The following is a 22,228-nucleotide window of genomic DNA, read 5'->3' as shown; positions in this document are numbered from 1 at the left end:
ACTATAATCTGCCATTTGCAAAAAACATGGATGGACTTGGAAGGTATTATGTTTAGTAAAATAAGCCAGATAAAGACAAATATTGTATGATACCACTACATGTGGAATCTAAAAAATATAACAAACTAATGAATTTAACAAAAAAGAAGCAAACTCACAAATACAGAGAGCAAACTAGTGGTTACCACAGGGGAGAGAGAAGGGGAAAGGGACAATACAAGACTAAGGGATTAAGAAGTACAAACTATTATGTATAAAATTAGCTACCCAGAAATACTGTGCAGTATGAAAAATAGATAATATTTTACAGTAACTATAAATGGAGTATAATCTTTAAAAACTGTGGATCACTATACTGTATATTACAACATATAATATTGTATATCTATTATACTTCTATTTTAAAAAGTTCTTAACAACAAAAAAAGTGGTATTTTCTGAATAATATTTTGGCTTCTTTTTAAAACTGCATTTTCTATTTGTGTGAAAACTATAATTAAGTTTCCTTCGTTATCCTTTACTGTTTGTAGACATAAATACACCACAAAATAATTGTCACTCTTTCCAAAAAAAGCTTGATTCTTATAGTTACTAGATAGGGAATGATTCTGAACTCACTCTAGCTAGCAGGTTTCTTAATTTTTCTCTGCATTGGTCCCTTTCCATTTTGAGAGACTCTTTTATCTGTCTCAGCTCATCTCTTTCTTTAGCTACAATTCTTATCTCTTCAAGGCTTTCATAAAGTTTCTTAGTCAAATGCAAATTATCCATTTCCACACTTTGCATAGATAAATTTTGGGCCTCAAACTGCTTCTTCAATTGTTTCATTTCATTCACTTTTTTATGAGTTTTACTGACATCTTCTTTCATTTTAAGAAGTTGAAGCTCTTTTCTCTTAAGTTCTTGTATCTTGACACAATTATAAAACAAGTTAGAATACAAACAGAATTCCTTAAAGAAAGTAAAATAGTGTCTATTTATGGTATACATACATATATATTTATATTGACATATCTGTATCTATGTCCTTTCTCATTTCATAAATAATTTTGGACAGTTATTCCCCCAGAGTTAGGGGCTTCCCAGGTGGTGCTAGTGGTAAGGAATGTGCCTGCCAGTGCAGGAGACATAAGAGACACAGGGTTCAATCCCTGTATCAGGAAGATCCTCTGGAGAAGGGAATAGCAACCCACTCCAGTGTTCTTGCCTGGGAATCCCGTGGACAGGCTACAGTCCATGGGGTCGCAAAAAGCTGGACACAACTTAAGTGACTTAGCATGCACATGTTCCCTCAAAGAACAAAACAACGCATACCTTTTTCTGTAATTCATCTTTTGATTTATTTAAATCCTTCTGAATATGTGAAATCTGAGACGTCTTTTCTGAAACTCTCTCTCTCAATTTATCGATAGTCTCTTGGTGTTCTTTCAAATGGATATGAGCAATTTTTAGTTGTTCTTGTGTCTCCAGTTCCTTTGTTATCAGAAGAAATTGAGAAATATGAGATAAAGGCACATTACCTTTTCTTAACAATGAATTAGCTAAACCAAATCTTAAGAAATACATATTCACAGTTAGAAATAACCAACACGCCACTGCTAAATTAGAACAGTTCAGAGGGACATAAAGTCTAAGGCCCTGACGCTAGCCTCACCCATCCCAGTCCTGTACCATGCTCAACTCTGCCACTTATTTTCCACATTTCATACCATCTGGATATTTTTCTAAATCAGTATCATGTAAAGAGTGTCCTCTTCTTATGCTTAGTTTTCCAGTATACAGACGAACCCCACTTATCCAGTGCCTTATTGACAGACACTTGGATTGGTTCTGATTTTGTTCATCACATATGGTGCTGCAGTGAATGCTGTTGTATTTCTGCCCATACATGTGAATATACTGGTAGGATAAATTCCTACAAGTGGAACTGCTGTACCAAATGTCTATGTTGATAAATTTTTAAAATGCTATTGTCAAACTGTCTCCCTGAAAGGTTAAAACATTTAAATTTTCATGAATAGCATCGATTATTTTCAAACTTCTTAGAATAAAAACGGTTATTTGGCAGGAAGGAGGAGGACAACTCACTCTAGCTGTGCTTCCTTGCAGGTCCGCTTTGAGTAGGTCTCTCTCCAGTCTGAGGGTCTCTTCTAGCCCCCTTAGGTTATCTCTTTCTTTCATTACAGATTTCATTTCTTCAAGGTTTTCATGAAGCTTCTGAGCCAAGTTTAAGTTCTCCATTTCTATTTTGTTCATAGTTAAACTCTGGCACTTAAATTCGTTCTTCAGTTGCTCAATGTCATACATTTTTTTCTTAGTCTCACTAATTTCTTCTTTTAACTTAAAAAGTTGCTGTTCATTTGCTTTCAGTTCTTGGACCTTAAGATAATCATGGTAGGATTAATTGGATCATTTTTTTAGGGAAGGATTAAGAATAGTTTCTAAACTGATTAAGACAATAGTTATCCCATTTTACTCATTAATGTGCTGTAAAATTTCATACAGGATTTAGTGTCTTTTGTGATATAATATACATGACTACATATAATCTTACATGTATACAGCTCAGCTATACTCAACAAATGCATACAGCTATGTAACTAAAACTCAGATCAAAATATAGAACACTTACTTTACCTGTGTGCTCTTCCTAGAACAAATCACTATTTTGACCTTTTTCATCCAAATCAGTTTGTCTGCTTTTAAAAAATTTTATTTGTTGTCTTTTAAATATTTTATATTGGAGTCAAACTGATTAACAATGATCTGACAGTTTCAGGTAGACAGCAAAGGGACTCAGCCACACATAAACATGTATCCATGCTCCCCGAAACTCCCCTCCCATCTAGGCTGCCACATAACACTGAGCAGAGTTCCCTGTGTTATACAATAAGAACTTGTCGGTTATCCATTTAAAATATAGCAGTGTGCACAAGTCCATCCCAAACTCCCTAACTATCCTTTCCCCTCACTCTTACCCTGTGGCAAACATAAGCTCGTTTGCCTATTTTTAAACTTATGCATCACAGTGTAAATATCAATTTTCCTGTTGACAGGCATATGGGTTGCTTTCAGTTCTTCGCAATTATGATTGCAGCTGCTGTGAGCACTCCTGTACGTCTTTATGTGGAAGAATGCATTCTTTTTCCTTAGGTACATACCCAAGGACAGAAAATTCTGGGCTACAGCAGGTATATGGTTCAGGGTTAGTAAAAACTACCAAGCTGCTTTCTAATGTGGCAGAAGTGTTTTATATCCCTTAAGGATTTTAGGCATTACTTTTTATTCTAGGAATATATTGGGTATTTGAACATATAAGCCCCATGACCCCCCTCAATACCTTTTCTTGTAATTTTGCATTTGAATTTTCTAAATCCATTTGCATATTTGATATTTCTTCTGCGTTCTCAGAGACAATCCCTCTGAGTTTATCAATAATTCCCTGGTGCTCCTTCAGATGCAAGTGAGCTATTCTTAGTTCTTCTTGTTTTTCCAGATCCTTAATTAATAGGAAAAAAAACCAGGAACAACATAGCTTAGTGTTCACTACTTTCTTTTTAATGAAAACGGTATTTCCTTAGTAAAAATGATAAATTTCTTACTCCCTCCTCCACAGCTTTGAGGGTGTTAGAAAACTGTAGGTTTGTGCTTCCCCTGGCCTCACCTCCCCACAATGTACTCACATTTTTCAGAGGCGAACATGCTAGACATGTGCCTTCTACAGCTTGCTTTTCCCCCTAAGGTTTACTCTGGGCTTTCGTACTAGAACATTCAAATCTATTTCGTTTTCAGGGGTTGCATGCATGCTGTATGTGCGCACTCAGTCACTCAGCTGTGTTCAACTCTCTGCGATCCCATGGACTGTAGCCCACCAGGTCCTCTATGGGATTTCCCAGGCAAGAACACTGGACTGGGTTGCTGTTTCCTCCTCCAGGGGATCTTCCCAACTCAGGCATTGAACCTGCATCTCCAGCGTCTCCTGCACTGGCAGGTGGATTCCTTTACCACTGTGACACCCGGACATGTGCTCAGTCATGGCCCACTCTCTGTACCCCATGGACGGTAGCTCACCAGGCTCCTCTGTCCATGGGATTTTTCAGGCAAGAATACTGGAGTGGGTTGCCATTTCTTTCTCCACACCTGGGCCTACTGCATATATTTACCTGGTTTCCTTGTGATGCACATTTAGGTTATTTCCTATCTTTTTTTAAATCACAAATTGCTGTAATGAACAACTTTACGGTATGTATGTTTGTGTTATGAATACACACACACACACACACACACACATATTTACTTTTTCTTAATTGAGTAAATGTACATGTAGGGTAAAGCCCATAAAGAAACTGCTGATTACAGAATTTAAAATTTTCAAAAACAATACCAAATTACCTGCCTAAAAGGTGGTATCTTGTTAACTCTCACCAAAAGTACCACTCATTTCAAAGAAGGGTTCACTGATGTAAGGAAAACATCACATTAACTTGCTGGCAAGAGGAGTAAGTGTAACTTACTTTAGCTTTCGTTTCTCTGAGGCTTTCCCTGAGTTGATCTCGCTCCATTTTGAGGGTTCCCTCCATTCTTCTTAGGTCATCTCTTTCCTTACTAACAGATTTTATTTCTTCAACGTTTTCAAGGAGTTTCTGAGTCAACCTTAACTTCTCTGTTTCTGTGCTTTCCAGGATTGAATTCTGAGTCTCTAATTGCTTCTTCAATTGCTCTGTTTGATACATATTTTCCCTGAGATCATTTTGCACCTTAAGAAGTTGATGTTCTTTCTCCTGAAGTTCATTGACCTTGAGATAATCAAACAGTACGTTAGGATATAGACAGATACAGAGAGAAAGTTAAAAAGTAGTTTCTAAATTGAATAGGAAAATCTCTATTTATTTTCAGCATTTGGCAAACTCATACCCTATTTCATAACACAAAAGACCTGATTCAAACTCTCAGTTACTTAGAATCTGTTATAAGAAATACCTGTGCTTTTAAGGCCATATTTGTGTTTTCTAAATTCATTTGGATATTTGATATTTCATCTGTCTTCCCTGAAACAATTCCTCTGAGTTTATCGATAGTTTCTTGGTGCTCTTTCAGATTCATCTGGGCAGTTCTTAGTTCCTCTTGTCTTTCCAGGTCCTTTATTATTAGAGAAAGAAAAAGAATACATTCAGAATAACACAATTCAACAATATGTAGGAAAGGCATAGGGTAAGAAGCAAGAATTCCCCTCCCTCCTTGGGCCTCTCAGTTCTCATCCTCTAAAAGTAACTTCTGGACGTCAATATATTCTAGGTACTCTGACTCCTTTTTCCCATCGGAAACTTTTTAATCAGCTCTATCTCATTCTTTACCTATGGGTTGGTATTCCATGGTCTGAATGTGCTGTATTTTTGTTCAACCAGTCTAATGGACAGTGAGGATTTTTCCTATTGGTGAGGGGGGTTGCTTTGTTATTGCAACTTGCTGCAATGAATATCTGTCCATAAACATCTTTGCACAATTATGCTAATATACGCAGATAAACAGCAATAATTGGATTTTGGGGGTTACTGTAAACAACAGTCTGTATAGTCAAAGCTATGTTTTTTCCAGTAGTCGTGTATGGATATGAGAGTTGGACCGTAAAGAAGGCTGAGCGTGGAAGAAACGTTGCTTTTGAACTGTGGTGTTGGAGAAGACTCTTGAGAGTCCCTCAGACAGCAAGGAGATCAAGACTAGTCAATCCTAAAGGAAATCAACCCTGAATATTCACTGAAAGGACTGATGCTGAAGCTAAAGATCCAATACTTTGGCCATGTGATTTGAAGAGTCAACTCACTGGAAAAGACCCTGATGCTGGGAAAGATAGACGGCAGAAGGGAATGACAGAGGATGAGATGGTAGGATGGCATTACCAACTCAATGGACATGAGTTTGAACAAGCTCCGGGAGATGGTGAAGGACAGGGAAGCCTGGCGTGTTGCAGTCCATGGGGTTGCAAGGAGTCGGACTCAACAACCACCACCATATATCCATCCCTTCAATTTTCCCCAAGGGTTGGACCATTTTTACATCTCCACCAACGCTATCAATCACAGTTCTTTTAGGACACGATTTCACATTTACAAGTTGGGTGAAAGATGGTAACTCACTCTATTTGTTGTTTCTCTTAGGTTTTCCTTGAGCTGGTCTACCTCTACTTTGAGAGTCTCCTCCATATTCCTAAGGTCATCTCTTTCTTTTGTAACAGATCTTATTTCTGCAATATTTTCATTGAGTCTCTGAGTTAACTTGATGTTCTCCCATTCTATATTTTCTAGAGTTGACTTTTGGGCCTCAAGTTGCTTCTTCAAGTTTTCCATTTCACGTATTTTTTCCCAAGTCTCACTGACATCCTTCATCTCAAGAAGTTGATGTTCTTTTCCCTGAAGTTCTTGAATCTGTGAAAATTATAAAGCAAGTTAGGACATAGGCAGAAAATATTAGGAAAAAGAACTATTTCTATAATTATGCCAATCTTCTTTATATTTTAGTTTAATGTATGTATTATTTTCTTCCTTAAGGGATATGCAGAACACAATAATCGGATGCCATTTTCTAAACAACACGAGACCTACGTTTGCCTGTCAGTATCTGAATTCCCTAAGACTCTCTGGATATCTGTTCCCTGATCTGTCTTCTCTGAACTATTTCATGCATTATCGTTTCTTGGTACTCCTTCAGGAGAATGTAAGTAGCTTTTAGTTCTGCTTTGATCTTCTGTTCCTTTATGATTCCAGGAAAATTAATCTAACTTAGTAGTGAACATCATCATTATCACCTCAACACTACTTTTATAACCAAAAAACATCAAAAGAGGGTAACTTACATCAGCTACAATTTCTTTAGTGTCTTCTTTGAGTTGGTCTGTTTCCTTTTGAAGGGCCTCCTGTATCCTTTCCAGTTCATCTCCTTCCTTAATTATGGTTTTTAATTCTTCCTGACTTGCCTGAAGTTTTTCAGTCAACGTGAGCCTCTCGCTTTCTTTTCTTTGTAGTGACGAGCCTTTGGCTTTGAGATGTTCCTTTAACTGTTCCAGTTCACTCATTGTTTCCTGAGTCTCACTGATTTCCTTGACAGTAATAAACTGTTTCTCATAAAGCTCTTGAGTCTAAAACAGAAAAAGCCAAAAATATACTTGCATGCAAACACACATAAAAACATGTGCTTATATATGTGTGTGTATACATATATATATATATTTTTTTTTTTTTTAAGGAAAAAAATTTAGGATGCTTTTTAAAACAATTTAGGAAGTAAACAGTAGTCTTTGTAATCTAGTTAGCTACCTCCCTTAAATTTTCTTCCCCTGTTCCTTTACTCCCATTTTACCTTTTTCTGTAATTTATCATTTGCTGTTTCCAATTCCTGTTGAATGTGTGATATTTCAGTTTCTTTCTTTGATAGATCCGCTCTTAGTTCACCAATAATTTCCTCCTGTTCTTTTAGGTGACAATGAGCAACTTTAAGTTTCTCTTCAGTTTCTAGTTGCTTTATTATTAAAAGAAATTGCAAGAAAATTTGAAAACATTATAATCATTACATGGTAACAAATTCCTTTTCCCCAGAGGTTTAGTTTTTACCAAGATATCTGCTTACAGAATATTACACACACACACACACACACACACACGAAAATGAATGACACCTACTTTAGCTGCCATTTCTCTTAGGTTTTCTTGGAGTTGGTTCTTTTCAGATTGAAGAAGTTCTTGTAGCCTCTGAAGGTTAGCTCTCTCCTTAGCTACAGCTTTGACTTCATCATGACTTTCTTGAAGTCTTTCAGACAATTTGAGCTTTTCCATTTCTAGCTTTAGTAGTGCTGAGTCTTTGAATGGGTCCTTCAATTGCTCCATGTCATTCATTATTTTCTTAGTCTCACTGTCCTTTTCTTTCATATTGAAGGACTGTTCTTGTTTGTCTTGAGATCTTTGGATCTAAAGAGAATCATAAAATGATACAGTTGATACCCAGAGATACTTTATTTCATTTTCTGGGAAAAGAAACAAGGATGCTTTCTAAAACAATGAAATCAGGGATTTAACAGCTCATTTCCAGAACAATATTTCCTCTCACCCACTCTCCCATTATTCAGATATTTAACACATTTATTGAGTATTCATTGTGTTGTTAGTATCCTATAATATTAGAAGTTGGAGATGAAATGGTAAATGAGACTTTACATGATTGGCCTTTTTGAGACTTATACATTTTAGAAGGAAAAATACATATTATATCAAATCTTAACCAAACAGAGGTGGTGGGTTATTTCAGGGTACCAGTGGCAAACCTAATCTATTCTGAGTGATTAGGAAGGGCTTCCTGGGGGATGGAAAGCTTCAGTTGAGAGACAAAGGCTGAGAGCACTTGTTAGGCAAAGAGGAGTATGGAAATACTACAGAAAGGAAGACTAGACCATCTGAAAGCTGTGAAATGTGGAAGAGCAATAGACTAGAGTTGCCTGAGCCCAATGAACAGGAGGAAGAGTAGATGAAACAGGGGTAGAAACCAGCAAGGTCTGGGATCCAGGGTCATTTAATAGCAATAATAAGCTATGAAAAAGTTTTAAGGCGAAAACATCACGTTGGCACAGAATGGGGAATGAATTACAGAAGTATGAAATGAATGGAGAGACCAGTTAGGAGGCTATTGCAGGACAGCCAGAAAGAATCCTGGCTTGGATTAGGGTATTGGTAAAGTGTGCTTTGGATGTAAACTGGAGAAGAAAATTATGACAGAATACGGAGAAGAGTGGGAGGATTTCACACATAGGCACATGCCTTAAAATCAACAAGGTTTTGATTCTTGGATTATAGAGGGAGTGGGGAGGAAGGGATAGTAGTAGGGTTGATTCTCAGATTTCTGACTGGATCGGTGAGGGAAATGGTAATGCCTTATGGGATGCTGGAGAAGTAAGTTTAAACACAGGAAGAAAACAGTGTTTTGGACTTTATCCCTTCCTGTAATTTAACACTGCTTTTTCTAAATCATTTTCAATACTTAAGAAAACAAGTATCTTCCCTGAAACATTTTCCTTCATTATGCATAGTTTCTTAGTATTTATGAGCAGTTTTTAGTTGTTCTATTTCCAATCACTTCGTAATTAAGAGATACTTAAAGAAAACTGATAGGAATATTATAACTATGAATGCTCTCTTTCTCACTTATAAAATATAAAACACTTATTAAATGGGAGGAAAGGATGAGACATACTTTAGCCAAAGTTTCTCTCATCTCTTCCGTTGGTCACGTTCAATCTGAAGTGCTTCTATTGTCATTTTAAGATTCTCTCTTTCCTTAGTGAGAGATTTTATCTCCTGTGACTTTCCTGAAGTTTTGCAGCCACCCTGAGACTTGTCACTTCTATACTTGCTAGTGTTGCTGAATCTCTGGCTTTGGATTGTGCTTTCAACAGCTCTGGCTCATCCACTGTTTCCTGAGTATCAGTGATTTCTTTCACATTAGGAAATAGCTCCTGTTCCTCATGAAGCACTGGGATCTTGCGATAGTCATATAATACTAAGGATACTATCTAGACAATGTTGTCATAATTTTTAAAGGTAAAAGATGAGGATACTCTCCACAGCAATGGAAGTGATTTTAAACCTTCATGGCCTACCACGGACCACAAACTCCTATTTACTCACTTTCCCTTGATTCCTACTCAATCTATTCATGACTGCTAGTCATATTCTGTCACAATTTTCTTTTTCTCCAGTTTATATCCAAAGTACACTTTATCAATAAATTATTAATCCAATCAGTTGCATGCTTCATTTTTATCAGTTCAGTTCAGTCGCTCAGTCATGTCCAACTCTTTGTAACCCCATGGACTGCAGCATGCCAGGCTTCCCTGTCCATCACCAACAGCTGGAGCTTGGTCAAACTCATGTCCATCAGGTTGGTGATGCTAGCCAACCATCTTATCCTCTGTTGTCCCCTTCTTTTCCTGCCTTCAATCGTTCCCAGCATCAGGGTCTTTTCAAATGAGTCAGCTCTTCGCATCAGGTGGCCGAAGTATTGGGTGTTTCAGCTTCAGCATCTGTCCTCCCAATGAATATTCAGGACTGTTTTCCTTTAGGATGGACTGGTTGGATCTCCTTGCAGTCCAAGGGACTCATAAGAGTCTTCTCCAACACCACAGTTCAAAAGCATCAATTCTTCAGTGCTCAGCTTTCTTTATAGTTCAACTCTCATATCCATACATGACCACTGGAAAAACCATAGCCTTGACTAGATGGGCCTTTGTTGGCAATGTAATGTCTCTGCTTTTTATTATGCTGTCTAGGTTGGTCATAGCTTTTCTTCCAAGCAGCAAGCATCTTTTAATTTCATGGCTGCAGTCACCATCTGCAGTGATTTTGGATTCATTTCTATACTAGTTCTGATTCATTTCTATACTAGTTCCATTTCACTGATTCATTTCTATATTAGTTCTCAAATACAACAGGAGAAAATTAAGAACTGAGCAGATTATATCCCAATAAATGAATGGCCTCATTCTCAGATGAATTCTAATGCTACTTAACAAATTTTTTATGTGTAAAGATTGATTCCCTCTTTCCATGATCACTAGTGTTACTGTGTTACTTTGCATATCATATTCCTGCATTTATTAAATTAGAATTGAGAATATTTTTTATATGCTCATACTGGGGAAAAAGAACAATGTCTTATTCATATCCATAGTCTCAATACTTAGCACACAACTGGCTTTTAACATAAGTTGGTCTAGTTTATGTTTCATTTTCTCCATAGCATTTGTTATTATCATAAATTATCCTGATCATTTGATTGCTTGTTTATTGATAATCTCTTTCCACTACAAAATAAGTTCTGTGACTGCAGAGGATCTGTCCACCTTGCTCCCACTTTATTTCTATAATCCAGGACTGTACCCGATACATTAAAAACTCAATAAATATTACTCAATTATAACCCATTCACTACCTATTTTTCCTTCAAAGGAGAAAGAAAAGGGAAAGAAAGTAGGAAAAGAAGAAAGGATGGAAAGAAGAAAGCACAAACCTTTTCTTGCAGTTCAGTACCGGATTTTTCTAAGTTCTTCTGTATATTTATTATCTGAGCTGTCTTTTCAGAAATGTCTCTTCTTAGTTCTTCAATAGTTTCTTGGTGTTCTTTTAGGTGCATGTGGGCCATCTGTAGTTCTTCTTTTGTTTCTAGACCCTTTATTAGGAAGTGAGATTTAAAGAATAATTGTGAGAACATCATCCACACTGCCGCCCCCTTTCCAATTGACTCAGTCTTTAAAGAAACATTTAATAGATGAAAGGAAAGGCCATGACTTACTGTAGCTTCAATCTGTCTTATGTGTTCTTTAAGCTTATTTCTCTCTACTTCAAATGACTCCTGTAATTTCTTTAGGTCATTTCTTTCTTTGGTTATGAATTTCATTTCCTCACAATTTTCATGAAGTTTCTGAGCTAACTCTATCTTCTCAGTTTTTATACGTTCCAATGTTAATTCTTGGTTCTTTAGTTCATTCTTTAAGTTTTCCATTTCATTCATCTTTTTCTGCATCTCGCTCATCTCTTCTTGTGCACTAAGCAGTTGCTGCTGTTTTTCTTGCAGTTGTTGGCTCTTAAGAAATACAGTTTTTATAATTACTATTTTGTCTATACTCTCTTAAAATTCTTATGTACAATCTACTTTGCAAACTGAAATAATCATTATCATAGCCTTGTCAACTACTCCAAAATAAGCAGACAAGGGGTATTAAAAGTAAAATAACTTTTTAGGTACGATGTCTAGTGGGTCAAATAGTGTCCCACACCAAATTCAAGTCTACCCAGACCCTGAGAACCTGATCTTCTTTGAAAATAGGGTTTCTGTAGATGTGATTAGTTAAGGACTGGGAAGGAATCCTCCTAGATTAAGGTCGGCCCTAAATCCAACGTGAGGAGTCCTTATAAGAGACAAGAGGACACACAGAGACACAGAGAAGGTCCTATGAAGATGGAGGCAGAGATTGGAGCGCTGTAGCCATAAGCCAAGAAACACCAACGTCAGCTAGGAGTCAAGGACAGGAAGTGGAATTAACGGATTCTTCCCTAGAGCCTTTGGAGGGAGCCTGGTCCCGCCAATACTGTGGTTGTGAACTTCTAAGATGCAGAACTGTGAAAGAATAAATTCTTGTTGTTTTAAGCCATCAAGTGTATGGTAATTTAATACAAAAGCCCTAGGAAACTAACACAGTGCCACTAGGTTAATTAAGGAAGAAGGTGAAAATGAGAAAAACTAAAAAACAGAAGGGATTAATTAAATATGCAGACATTACTGTGCCAAATAACTATAATTCCACGTCTCTTAAAAACTTGAATAATTTACCTTCATTTCTAGTGAGGGCCATATGAAGTGGCCCAAACAAACAATGAAGCATTAACTTTTACATACGCTCAATGATTTCCCTTCTTTAGGAGGAATATGAAATAGAAATTAGATTTTAACATATTCAATTAGGTTATAGTAAAAGGGATGAGAATTAAGAGAATCCATATTAGGAAAAAATATATATAAGCGCAATGGAAATGACTATATATTATCTGTAATGAATGTGATACTGCTTCCAGAATATACAGAAAGATCTCAGTGGATGCATTTTAGAATTACTTGGGGAATATAATTATTACGAGAGTCTTAGGCTTGTCTACAAATTTTACAATAGCATCTTATTGAAAATATCTAAGTGATAATATAGTCATCCTTTGTTACCCATGGAAGAGTAGTTCCAGGACCTCTGCAGTTACCAAAATCCATGAATGCTCAAGTCCCTTTTATAAAATGACAACTATTTGTATATAACCTAAACACATCCTCTCATATACTTTAACTCATCTCTAGACTACATATGATACTGAATACAATATAAATGCTATGTAAATAGTTGCCCAAGTGTGGCAATTTTGGGTTTCAGTTTTTGGAACTTTCTGTATTTTTCCTCTGAATATTTCTGATCTGTGGCTAGTTGAATCCATGGATGCAGAACCTGCAGATACAGAGGGCTGACTGTAGAGATGAATTTCACATTTCAGAGCAAGACTAATGCATCTTTACAAGGCAGAATCTTTGTTTTGCTGACCAATGTATCTCAAGAGCCCAGAAGAGTGCCTGGCTATGGTAGTGCTCAATAAGCACTTGATGAACGAATATATCAAATGACTTGTTTAGAAAACTGAAGGCCTTCCCCCATCTAAAGACTCCAAAATAATATAATCATCACAAAGGATATTGGTTAACATCTCAGTAGGAGTTGAAACTGTCCAAAATATTGTCCATTAAGATGTGTTCATCTGAGAGGTTATTTCTGGAATTTAGGTTTACTGGAATCAAATTTATTATATAAGTAAAAAATTTAGTCAGGAAAAATGACCAGGAAGATAACTTTAAAAAGTCACCTTTTCCTTTAGTTTTTCTTGAACTTCTGATAGTTTTTCACAGGTCCTAGAAAGCTCTTCTTCTTTTTTAATGGTATGGTTCTTTTCTTGTGCAACAATATCCTGTTGTTTTTTAAGTTCATTTCCAAGAAATCTTAATTCTTCCTGGTTTTCAATGGTCTAGAATTTTTTTTTAAAAGTTGAGATCAAAATAATACTCACATTTAAGAAATCAGTTAAAAATCAGAATTTACTTTAGCCAAAAAATGAAGAGATCATGACAAACTATATCGGAAAAGATTAATTTAAAAAGTGAGGCTTTAATCATATAAATAGCAAGAATCTGATTTTTTAAATACTGTTTCTTCATTGCTCACCTTACATTCCTATCATGAGAATTAGAACTGGGTTTAGTATTTTATCATGAGAGATTTGCTCATTTTCTACTCCTAAGCCAAAAGACACTTTTAAGCTTTTGTTGACAACAGATAATATGAGACACATCTATATATCTATATATGGTTATGGTCTTTTCATATGCTGGAATGGCTTTGATTTTACACTGCTTAATAGCAAGGTCAAAATGGCAGCACTGTTTGGTAGCAGGAGGTGGACTAATCCAAGTTATTAAGCGTAAACAGTAACATCCTTAAGTATTCTTAAGAATACTTAGCATTCTTAAGTCACAAAAACATCTCAAGCCAGAGACTGATAAATGAATATGACTTTTGTCTGTATTGTTACTTACAGTCAATAATTCTAACCAAACAGACAATCCCAAGAAACACAGAAAACCACACAGCAGGTCAGGTGCTACTTTGATCCATAGCAAACTTCTCAAAGTATTAATTTCATTCTAGGTACATTATATTATCTCTAAATTTAGAAAAAAATACTAAAGCAGGTTTGCAAACAAACATTAACAATAAACAATTAAAAATGAAGTAAAAAACTGCAACAGCATATATAAAAGAAACATTTAGGAACAAATTTAAGGAAATATGGAAAAGATCTGTAGACTGAAAAAGATTACATATCACAGACACAACAAATAATTTATAAAAAGATAAACAACGGCCAATAAGCAATCTCATGCTGCTGCTGCTGCTAAGTCGCTTCAGTCGTGTCCGACTCTGTGCGACCCCATAGACGGCAGCCCACCAGGCTCCCCGTCCCTGGGATTCTCCAGGCAAGAACACTGGATAGTAAGCATGAGAAGATGTCCAATATCTTTATAGTCATTAGGGAAAGGCCAATGAAAACTATGAGGCACACGCCCAACAGAATGGTTAACATTAAACACAACAATACTGTGAAGTGCTGGTGAGGATGTGGAGTCACCAGAATTCTTTCAATTTGCTGACAGAAATATAAAATTGTACAACTACTTTGGGAATCAACCTAGTAAATTTTCAGCAAGTTAAATATATATCTCCCTATGATCCAGCTATTCCATTTCGATATTTATCCTAGAGACATAAAAAACAAAATCTCCATAAAAATATTTGTTTATGAATGTTTACAGCATCATTATTCAAAACAGCCAAATAGTGAAGAGAATCTAGATTTCCACCAGCAGGAGAAAGTCTAAACAAACTGTAGTCTTTCCAACAATGGAATGCTACCCAGCAATGAGCAGGAGAGCAGAAAGAAGGCATGGGCTCCCCAGGTGGCGCTAGTGGCAAAGAGCCTGCCTGCCAACGCAGGAGACATAAGAGACAAGGGTTCTATCCTCGGGTCGGGAAGATTCCCCGGAGGAGGGCATGGCAACCCACTCCAGTATTCACGCCTGGAGAATCCCACAGACACAGGAGCCTGGTAGGCTACGCTCCAAAGGTTGCAAAGAGTAGGACACAACTGAAGCAACTTAGCATGCACACACAGAAAGAAGACACAAAAGAGTGTATGCCATGTGATTCTATTTGTATGAATTTCTAGAAGAGACAAAATGATTAAGGTAAAAACCATAAGGATAGTGACTACACGGGCAGAGGTTAAGATTGGGATTGAGTAGATCAGGGCTCAAGGAAACATTCTGGGATGATGTTCCACGACCTGATGAAAATGGAAAGTCCACAATAGAGATATTTGTCAAAAGTCATTAGACTGTATACTTGCATCTGTTACATTTATCACATGGCATGTAAGATATACCTCAATAAAATTGTAAAAGTTTAAAGTATACAAGGACGAACAAAGTTTACAGTGCTTAATCCTACCATTTCAATGTTTTCTCTTAGGTCTGTCTTCAGTTGCTCCTTTTCTGCTGTAATACTCTCTAACATTTGTTGCAGTTCATTTTTCTCATGTATTAAAGAAAATATCTTTTTCTCTTGCTCAGTTAGCTCATTATCTGCAGCATCTGTGATCAGAGCTTGAGTTTTTGTGGTTTCCAAATTTTGGCTTTTATCTATGATAACCATCTAAAATATAAATACAGTAAAGAATTTCTTAGTTAACAATACTTTTAATAATAATAATAAAAATAGCCAATACATATTACTTTATATCACACAATATTTTCATATATTGACATACTTAATCTTCACTATAACTTCATGAGGTAGGTACTATTATTATCTCCATTTGACAGATGAGGAAATAATCCCAGAGAGGATAGGTCACTTGCCCAAGGTCACTCAGAGATGAATAACTAGGTTTTGAACCCAATGCTCTGGCTCCAGTGTGTGCTCTTGTGCCTGATCACTAATAAGAACTACCTTAACAGCTGACAGAATGTGGTCCACTGGAGAAGGGAATGGCAAACCACTTTGGTATTCTTGCCTTGAGAACCCCATGAACAGTATGAAAAGGCAAAATGATAGGATACTGAAAGAGGAACTCCCCAGGTCAGTAAGTGCCCAACACGCTACTGGAGGTCAGTGGGGAAATAACTCCAGAAAGAATGAAGGGATGGAGCCAAAGCAAAAACAATACCCAGCTGTGGATGTGACTGGTGGTAGAAGCAAGGTCTGATGCTGTAAAGAGCAATATTGCATAGGAACCTGGAATGTTAGGTCCATGAATCAAGGCAAACTGGAAGTGGTCAAGCAGGAGATGGCAAGAGTGAATGTTGACATTCTAGGAATCAGAGAACTAAAATGGACGGGATGGGTGAACTTAAATCAGATGACCATTATATCTACTACTATGGGCAGGAATCCCTCAGAAGAAATGGAGTAGCCATCATGGTCAACAAAAGAGTCCAAAATGCAGCACTTGGATGCAATCTCAAAAATGACAGAATGATCTCTGTTAGTTTCCAAGACAAACCATTCAATATCACAGTAATCTAAGCCTATGCCCCAACCAGTAATGCTGAAGAAGCTGAAGTTGAACGGTTCTATCAAGACCTACAAGACCTTTTAGAACTAACACCCAAAAAAGATGTCCTTTTCATTATAGGGGACTGGAATGCAAAAGTAGGAAGTCAAGAAACACCTGGGGTAACAGGCAAATTTGGCCTTGGAATATGGAATGAAGCAGGTCAAAGGCTAATAGAGTTTTGCCAAGAGAACACACTGGTCATAGCAAACACCCTCTTCCAACAACACAAGAGAAGACTCTACACATGGACATCACCAGATGGTCAACACCGAAATCAGATTGATTATATTCTTTGCAGCCAAGATGGAGAAGCTCTATACAGTCAGCAAAAACAAGACTGGGAGCTGACTGTGGCTCAGATCATGAACTCCTTATTGCCAAATTCAGACTTAAATTGAAGAAAGTGGGGAAAACCACTAGACCATTCAGGTATGACCTAAATTATACAGTGGAAGAAAGAAATAGATTTAAGGGACTAGACCTGCTGGATAGAATGCCTGATGAACTAAGGACAGAGGTTCATGACATTGTACAGGAGACAGGGATCAAGACAACCCCCATGGAAAAGAAATGCAAAAAAGCAAAATGGCTGTCTGGGGAGGCCTTACAAATAGCTGTGAAGAGAAGAGAAGTGAAAAGCTAAGGAGAAAAGGAAAGATATAAGCATCTGAATGCAGAGTTCCAAAGAATAGCAAAGAGAGATAAGAAAGCGTTCCTCAGCTATCAATGCAAAGTAATAGAGGAAAAGAACTGAATGGGAAAGACTAGAGATCTCTTCAAGAAAATTAGAGACACCAAGGGAACATTTCATGCAAAGATGGGCTCGATAAAGGACAGAAATGGTATGGACCTAACAGAAGGAGAAGTTATTAAGAAGAGGTGGCAAAAATACACGGAAGAACTATAAGATCTTCATGACTAAGATAATTATGATGGTGTGATCACTCACCTAGAGCCAGACATCCTGGAATGTGAAGTCAAGTGGGCCTTAGAAAGCGTCACTACCAACAAAGCTAGTCGAGGTGATGGAATTCCAGTTGAGCTGTTTCAAATCCTGAAAGATGATGCTGTGAAAGTGCTGCACTCAATATGCCAGCAAATTTGGAAAACTCAGCAGTGGCCACAGGACTGGAAAAGGTCCGTTTTCATTCCAATCCCAAAGAAAGGCAATGCCAAAGAATGCTCAAACTACTGCACAATTGCACTCATCTCACACGCTAGTAAAGTAATGCTCAAAATTCTCCAAGCCAGGCTTCAGCAATACATGAACCGCGAACTCCCTGATGTTCAAGCTGGTTTTAGAAAAGGCAGAGGAACCAGAGACCAAATTGCCAACATTCAATGGATCATGGAAAAAGCAAGAGAGTTCCAGAAAAACATCTGTTTCTACTTTATTGACTATGCCAAAGCCTTTGACTGTGTCGATCACAATAAACTGTGGAAAATTCTGCAAGAGATGGGAATACCAGACCACCTGACTTGCCTCTTGAGAAATCCGTATGCAGGTCAGGAAGCAACAGTTAGAACTGGACATGGAACAACAGACTGGTTCCAAATAGGAAAAGGAGTACGTCAAGGCTGTATATTGTCACCCTGTTTATTTAACTTATATGCAGAGTACATCATGAGAAACGCTTGGCTGGAAGAAGCACAAGCTGGAATCAAGATTCCCGGGAGAAGTATCAATAACCTCAGATATGCAGATGACACCACCCTTATGGTAGAACGTGAAGAGGAACTAAAAAGCCTCTTGATGAAAGTGAAAGAGGAGAGTGAAAAATTTGGCTTAAAGCTCAACATTCAGAAAACGAAGATCATGGCATCTGGTCCCATCACTTCATGGCAAATAGATAGGGAAACAGTGGAAACAGTGTTAGACTTTATTGTTGGGGGCTCCAAAATCACTGCAGATGGTGACTGCAGCCATGAAACCAAAAGACGCTTGCTCCTTGGAAGGAAAGTTGTGACCAACCTAGATAGCATATTCAAAAGCAGAGACATTACTTTGCCAACAAAGGTCCATCTAGTCAAGGCTATGGTTTTTCCAGTGGTCATGTATGGATGTGAGAGTTGGACTGTGAAGAAAGCTGAGTGCTGTAGAATTGATGCTTTTGAACTGTGGTGTTGGAGAAGACTCTTGAGAGTCCCTTGGACTGCAGGAGATCCAACCAGTCCATTCTAAAGGTGTTCTTTGGAAGGACTGACGCTAAAGCTGAAACTCCAGTACTTTGGACACCTCATGTGAAGAGTTGACTCATTGGAAAAGATTCTGATGCTGGGAGGGATTGGGGGCATGAGGAGAAGGGGACTACAGGGGATGAGATGGCTGGATGGCATCACCGACTTGACAGACTTGAGTATTAGTAAACTCCGGGAGTTGGTGATGGACAGGGAGGCCTGGCGTGCTGCGATTCATGGGGTCACAAGGAGTTGGACACGACTGAGCCACTGAACTGAACTGAAACACCTATAGATAATTAACAATTATCTTTATGTATGATGGGTTAACCAGATTTTATGAAAAAGTAAGCTACTTTGAGCTCTATCATTTTATTTCTTTCCTTAAAAGCTGGAAATCATTCCCTAATCCCAATAAGAATATTCCCAACTTTCATTTTCAGAGGTAGTGCATACTTACTTACAATGGTAAGTATGTGCCATTGTAAGTATACATGTAGAGGGCAAAGTAATTTTGGTAGAAATATATCTCACGTTATAATAGTATAATTCATCTTTTCTTAATATATAATTTTCAATTACTGCTTAAGAAAAGCAAATTTATAAATTCATTTATCCATAATAAGTCTTAATCAAATGTAACTTAAAACGTGAAGTCCCTGGTAAAAGGAGACTAAGGCTAACATCACAATTGTTGCCATGAAATTAGGTGTTACTATATAACTTTATACTAGTCTAATAAATATTCAACTCCATACTGGTCACATATGTCTTTAAAAGTTTTTATAAAGATCTATAATTAATGTTAGAAAAAAATCTGAAAAATAAAGAGAAAAAATATCATCAATGTTACCAACACAACCACTATTAGAATTCTGGAATATTTCATTCCAGTGTTTTCCATTAACTTTTAAAAAGCATAGCAATCATAATTAATTTACATATATCGGATTCATTGTAGCTTATCTTTTTCATGTAGATCATATGCATTTCCCCATACTATTATGTAAACTTCAAATTAGTATTTTTAGTAGTTTCTTTGTTCTCTAGAGTGGATATGGACAAACCAACCTTTCTTTAGTTACCCTCTTAAGTGCTGGCAATACTCATGAGCTTCTGACAATGTTGCACAGCGCGGAGCTAACTATATGAGAAATTAAGGTGGGGAACATATAGGCTTTGGGACCAGTTTGTCAGATACTATAGTTCACACTCCTGAATCTTTACTCCTAAACAAAGGAATATCTACAAAGACAAAGAAGACTGAGACAAAGTATTCTATTATGATAACCAAGGTACATTTAAAAACTGAACTCAGACTAGGAAATATTTCAGCTACTGTGGTTATGAGTAAAATTTAATTTCTGTTGAGACACACTAGAGAAACTGCATTTCCAAAGAGAGAGACATCAAGTAGGCTGAAAATGGGCACTACAAGAGGATTTCTGACAGACCTCCTAATAGACCTCTGTGGTGCCCAGAATAGAGGGGTCCTAGGAGATTCCTGGACCCTCTCTTTTATCTACATGGATGATTCCAGCATGAATATGGTTATCATTGGACCAAGGTAATCTCAGCCTTCCCGCACAGACTTCAAGACCTCTAATAAACAGAATGGTGCCGAAAATCCCATCAGACCCTTTGTCACCATGGAAGCTTCTAGCATGAACATAATACTACAGAAGCCAGGTGGTCCCAATGAGTATAACTTCCCTCACTTCTCATTTATTGTCTCCTCATGTGTGTGTATGTTAGTCATTCTGGCGTATCCAATTCTTTGTGACGCCATGGGCTTCTCTGTCCATGGAATTCTCCAGGCAGAATATTGGAGTGGGTTGCCATTTCCTTCTCCAGGCCTCCTTCTCATGGGGCACTATGATTGGATTAGTTTTAAAGTAGATATACATTATTATATCTTATTCTAAATAAACTATTCATAAAACCTTCCCCTTACGAAAGCAGAAGTTATAAACTTCAAATCAAGGTCAAGAACCTTTGGCCCACGGTTGATTCAAATTATAGATAAGTTGAGAACATGAGATAATAGAGGAAGTGAAAGGCCTTAAGCATAGGAGAGAGAAGAGAAGCTCCTTTTCCAGCACCGGAATATTGTGTGTCAGGGCAGAGGGGAAAAAAAGAAGCTAACTTAAACTGTATAAAAATTTAAAACTTCTGTGCATCAGAGGACACAATCAACAGAGTGAAAAGACAACCTATGAAATGGGAGAAAATACTTGGAAATCATAAAACTGATAAAGGGTTAATATCCAAAAAACAGAATTCTTACAACAACAAAAAACCAACTTAAAAATGGGCAAAAACTTGAACAGACATTTCTGCAAAGATAAACACATAGTTTACAAACAGTCTGTGATATTTTGTTATGGCAGCCCTAGCAGACTAATATGCCTCCCTTTAAAAAAAATCACCATTAGCATCCCAATGCATATAATTAAATTCGTAACTGACTGAATAATCAGTTAAGTATTATTTTTTTTAAAGCAGTTTTTCTCCTAAAGTCTCAGGGCAAAATGAATCTTACTATCCAGAATGAATTAAGGTAAGATTTAAGCACCTAAGAGTAAAATTAAGGCCGAAACCCTAGAAATAGACACAAACATGATATACAGGTTGATCCTATAGCAAACTCTAAACAAACAGAAAGTATACAAAATCCAACATAAAACAAATATTTTAGTCATAATAAGCACAGAATCTTTCTCACACTCTTAGACTTCAGTGAGTTCTGAAGATGTGCAAATTATATCAGGTCTCAGAAACAAGGTCAGCTCAAAATCTGAGTTAGTACTTTTTGTCTTTTCCTTTTCAAATTGATGGTAAGCAGTTATATTTGAAGTTATTTCAAAGACATTAGGCTTAAGCATGTAAATTATTCTGAGTTATTACTACTGTGACTAATAAAGATTGAGATTACCATTATGTACTTTAGTGTTTGAGGTTAAGGTTATATACTTAAGTGTCAAGGTTTTATGATAACTTTGACCAGAAACACTCTTTACCTTTTCCTGAAATTCATCCCTAGTTTCTTCTAAGTTTTCTTCTATATGCAAATTCTTGGAAGTTTCCTCAGAAATTTTCATTTTTAGCACGTTAATTGTTTCTTGGTGTTGTTTCAAAGACTCAAGCGCATTTCGTAGCTGTTCCTGGGTGTCTATATTCTTTGTCAGAGAAATAGAAAACAATTTTCATTAGAATGTGAAACAATGAAAATAATTTTACCGTTACTGCTTGATTGTAAATAATAAAGGTTTTTAAAGAGGCTCTAAGATTTCAAAAGTTCAGTCAAA

The 22,228-nt window shown here is 36.9% G+C and overlaps 1 protein-coding gene across 1 annotated transcript in view; it reads right to left on the bottom strand.

The window, feature by feature from the left end:
* CENPE (centromere protein E) overlaps positions 1-22,228 on the bottom strand; it is a 77,028-nt gene that overhangs the window by 22,802 nt on the left and 31,998 nt on the right. The window contains 17 exon segments of the mRNA XM_052642002.1: positions 619-909; positions 1,315-1,473; positions 2,089-2,379; positions 3,341-3,499; positions 4,981-5,139; positions 6,135-6,422; positions 6,851-7,132; positions 7,354-7,512; positions 7,674-7,958; positions 9,235-9,263; positions 9,266-9,343; positions 9,346-9,520; positions 11,050-11,208; positions 11,332-11,622; positions 13,437-13,595; positions 15,635-15,838; positions 21,941-22,099. Coding sequence (XP_052497962.1) covers positions 619-909; positions 1,315-1,473; positions 2,089-2,379; positions 3,341-3,499; positions 4,981-5,139; positions 6,135-6,422; positions 6,851-7,132; positions 7,354-7,512; positions 7,674-7,958; positions 9,235-9,263; positions 9,266-9,343; positions 9,346-9,520; positions 11,050-11,208; positions 11,332-11,622; positions 13,437-13,595; positions 15,635-15,838; positions 21,941-22,099 — 3,327 coding nt within the window.

This window comes from Budorcas taxicolor, chromosome 6 (genome assembly GCF_023091745.1).
Source record: "Budorcas taxicolor isolate Tak-1 chromosome 6, Takin1.1, whole genome shotgun sequence".
Lineage (NCBI taxonomy): Eukaryota > Metazoa > Chordata > Mammalia > Artiodactyla > Bovidae > Budorcas > Budorcas taxicolor.
Note: the sequence above shows the minus strand (reverse complement) of the source record. Positions and strands in the feature narration are given on the sequence as shown.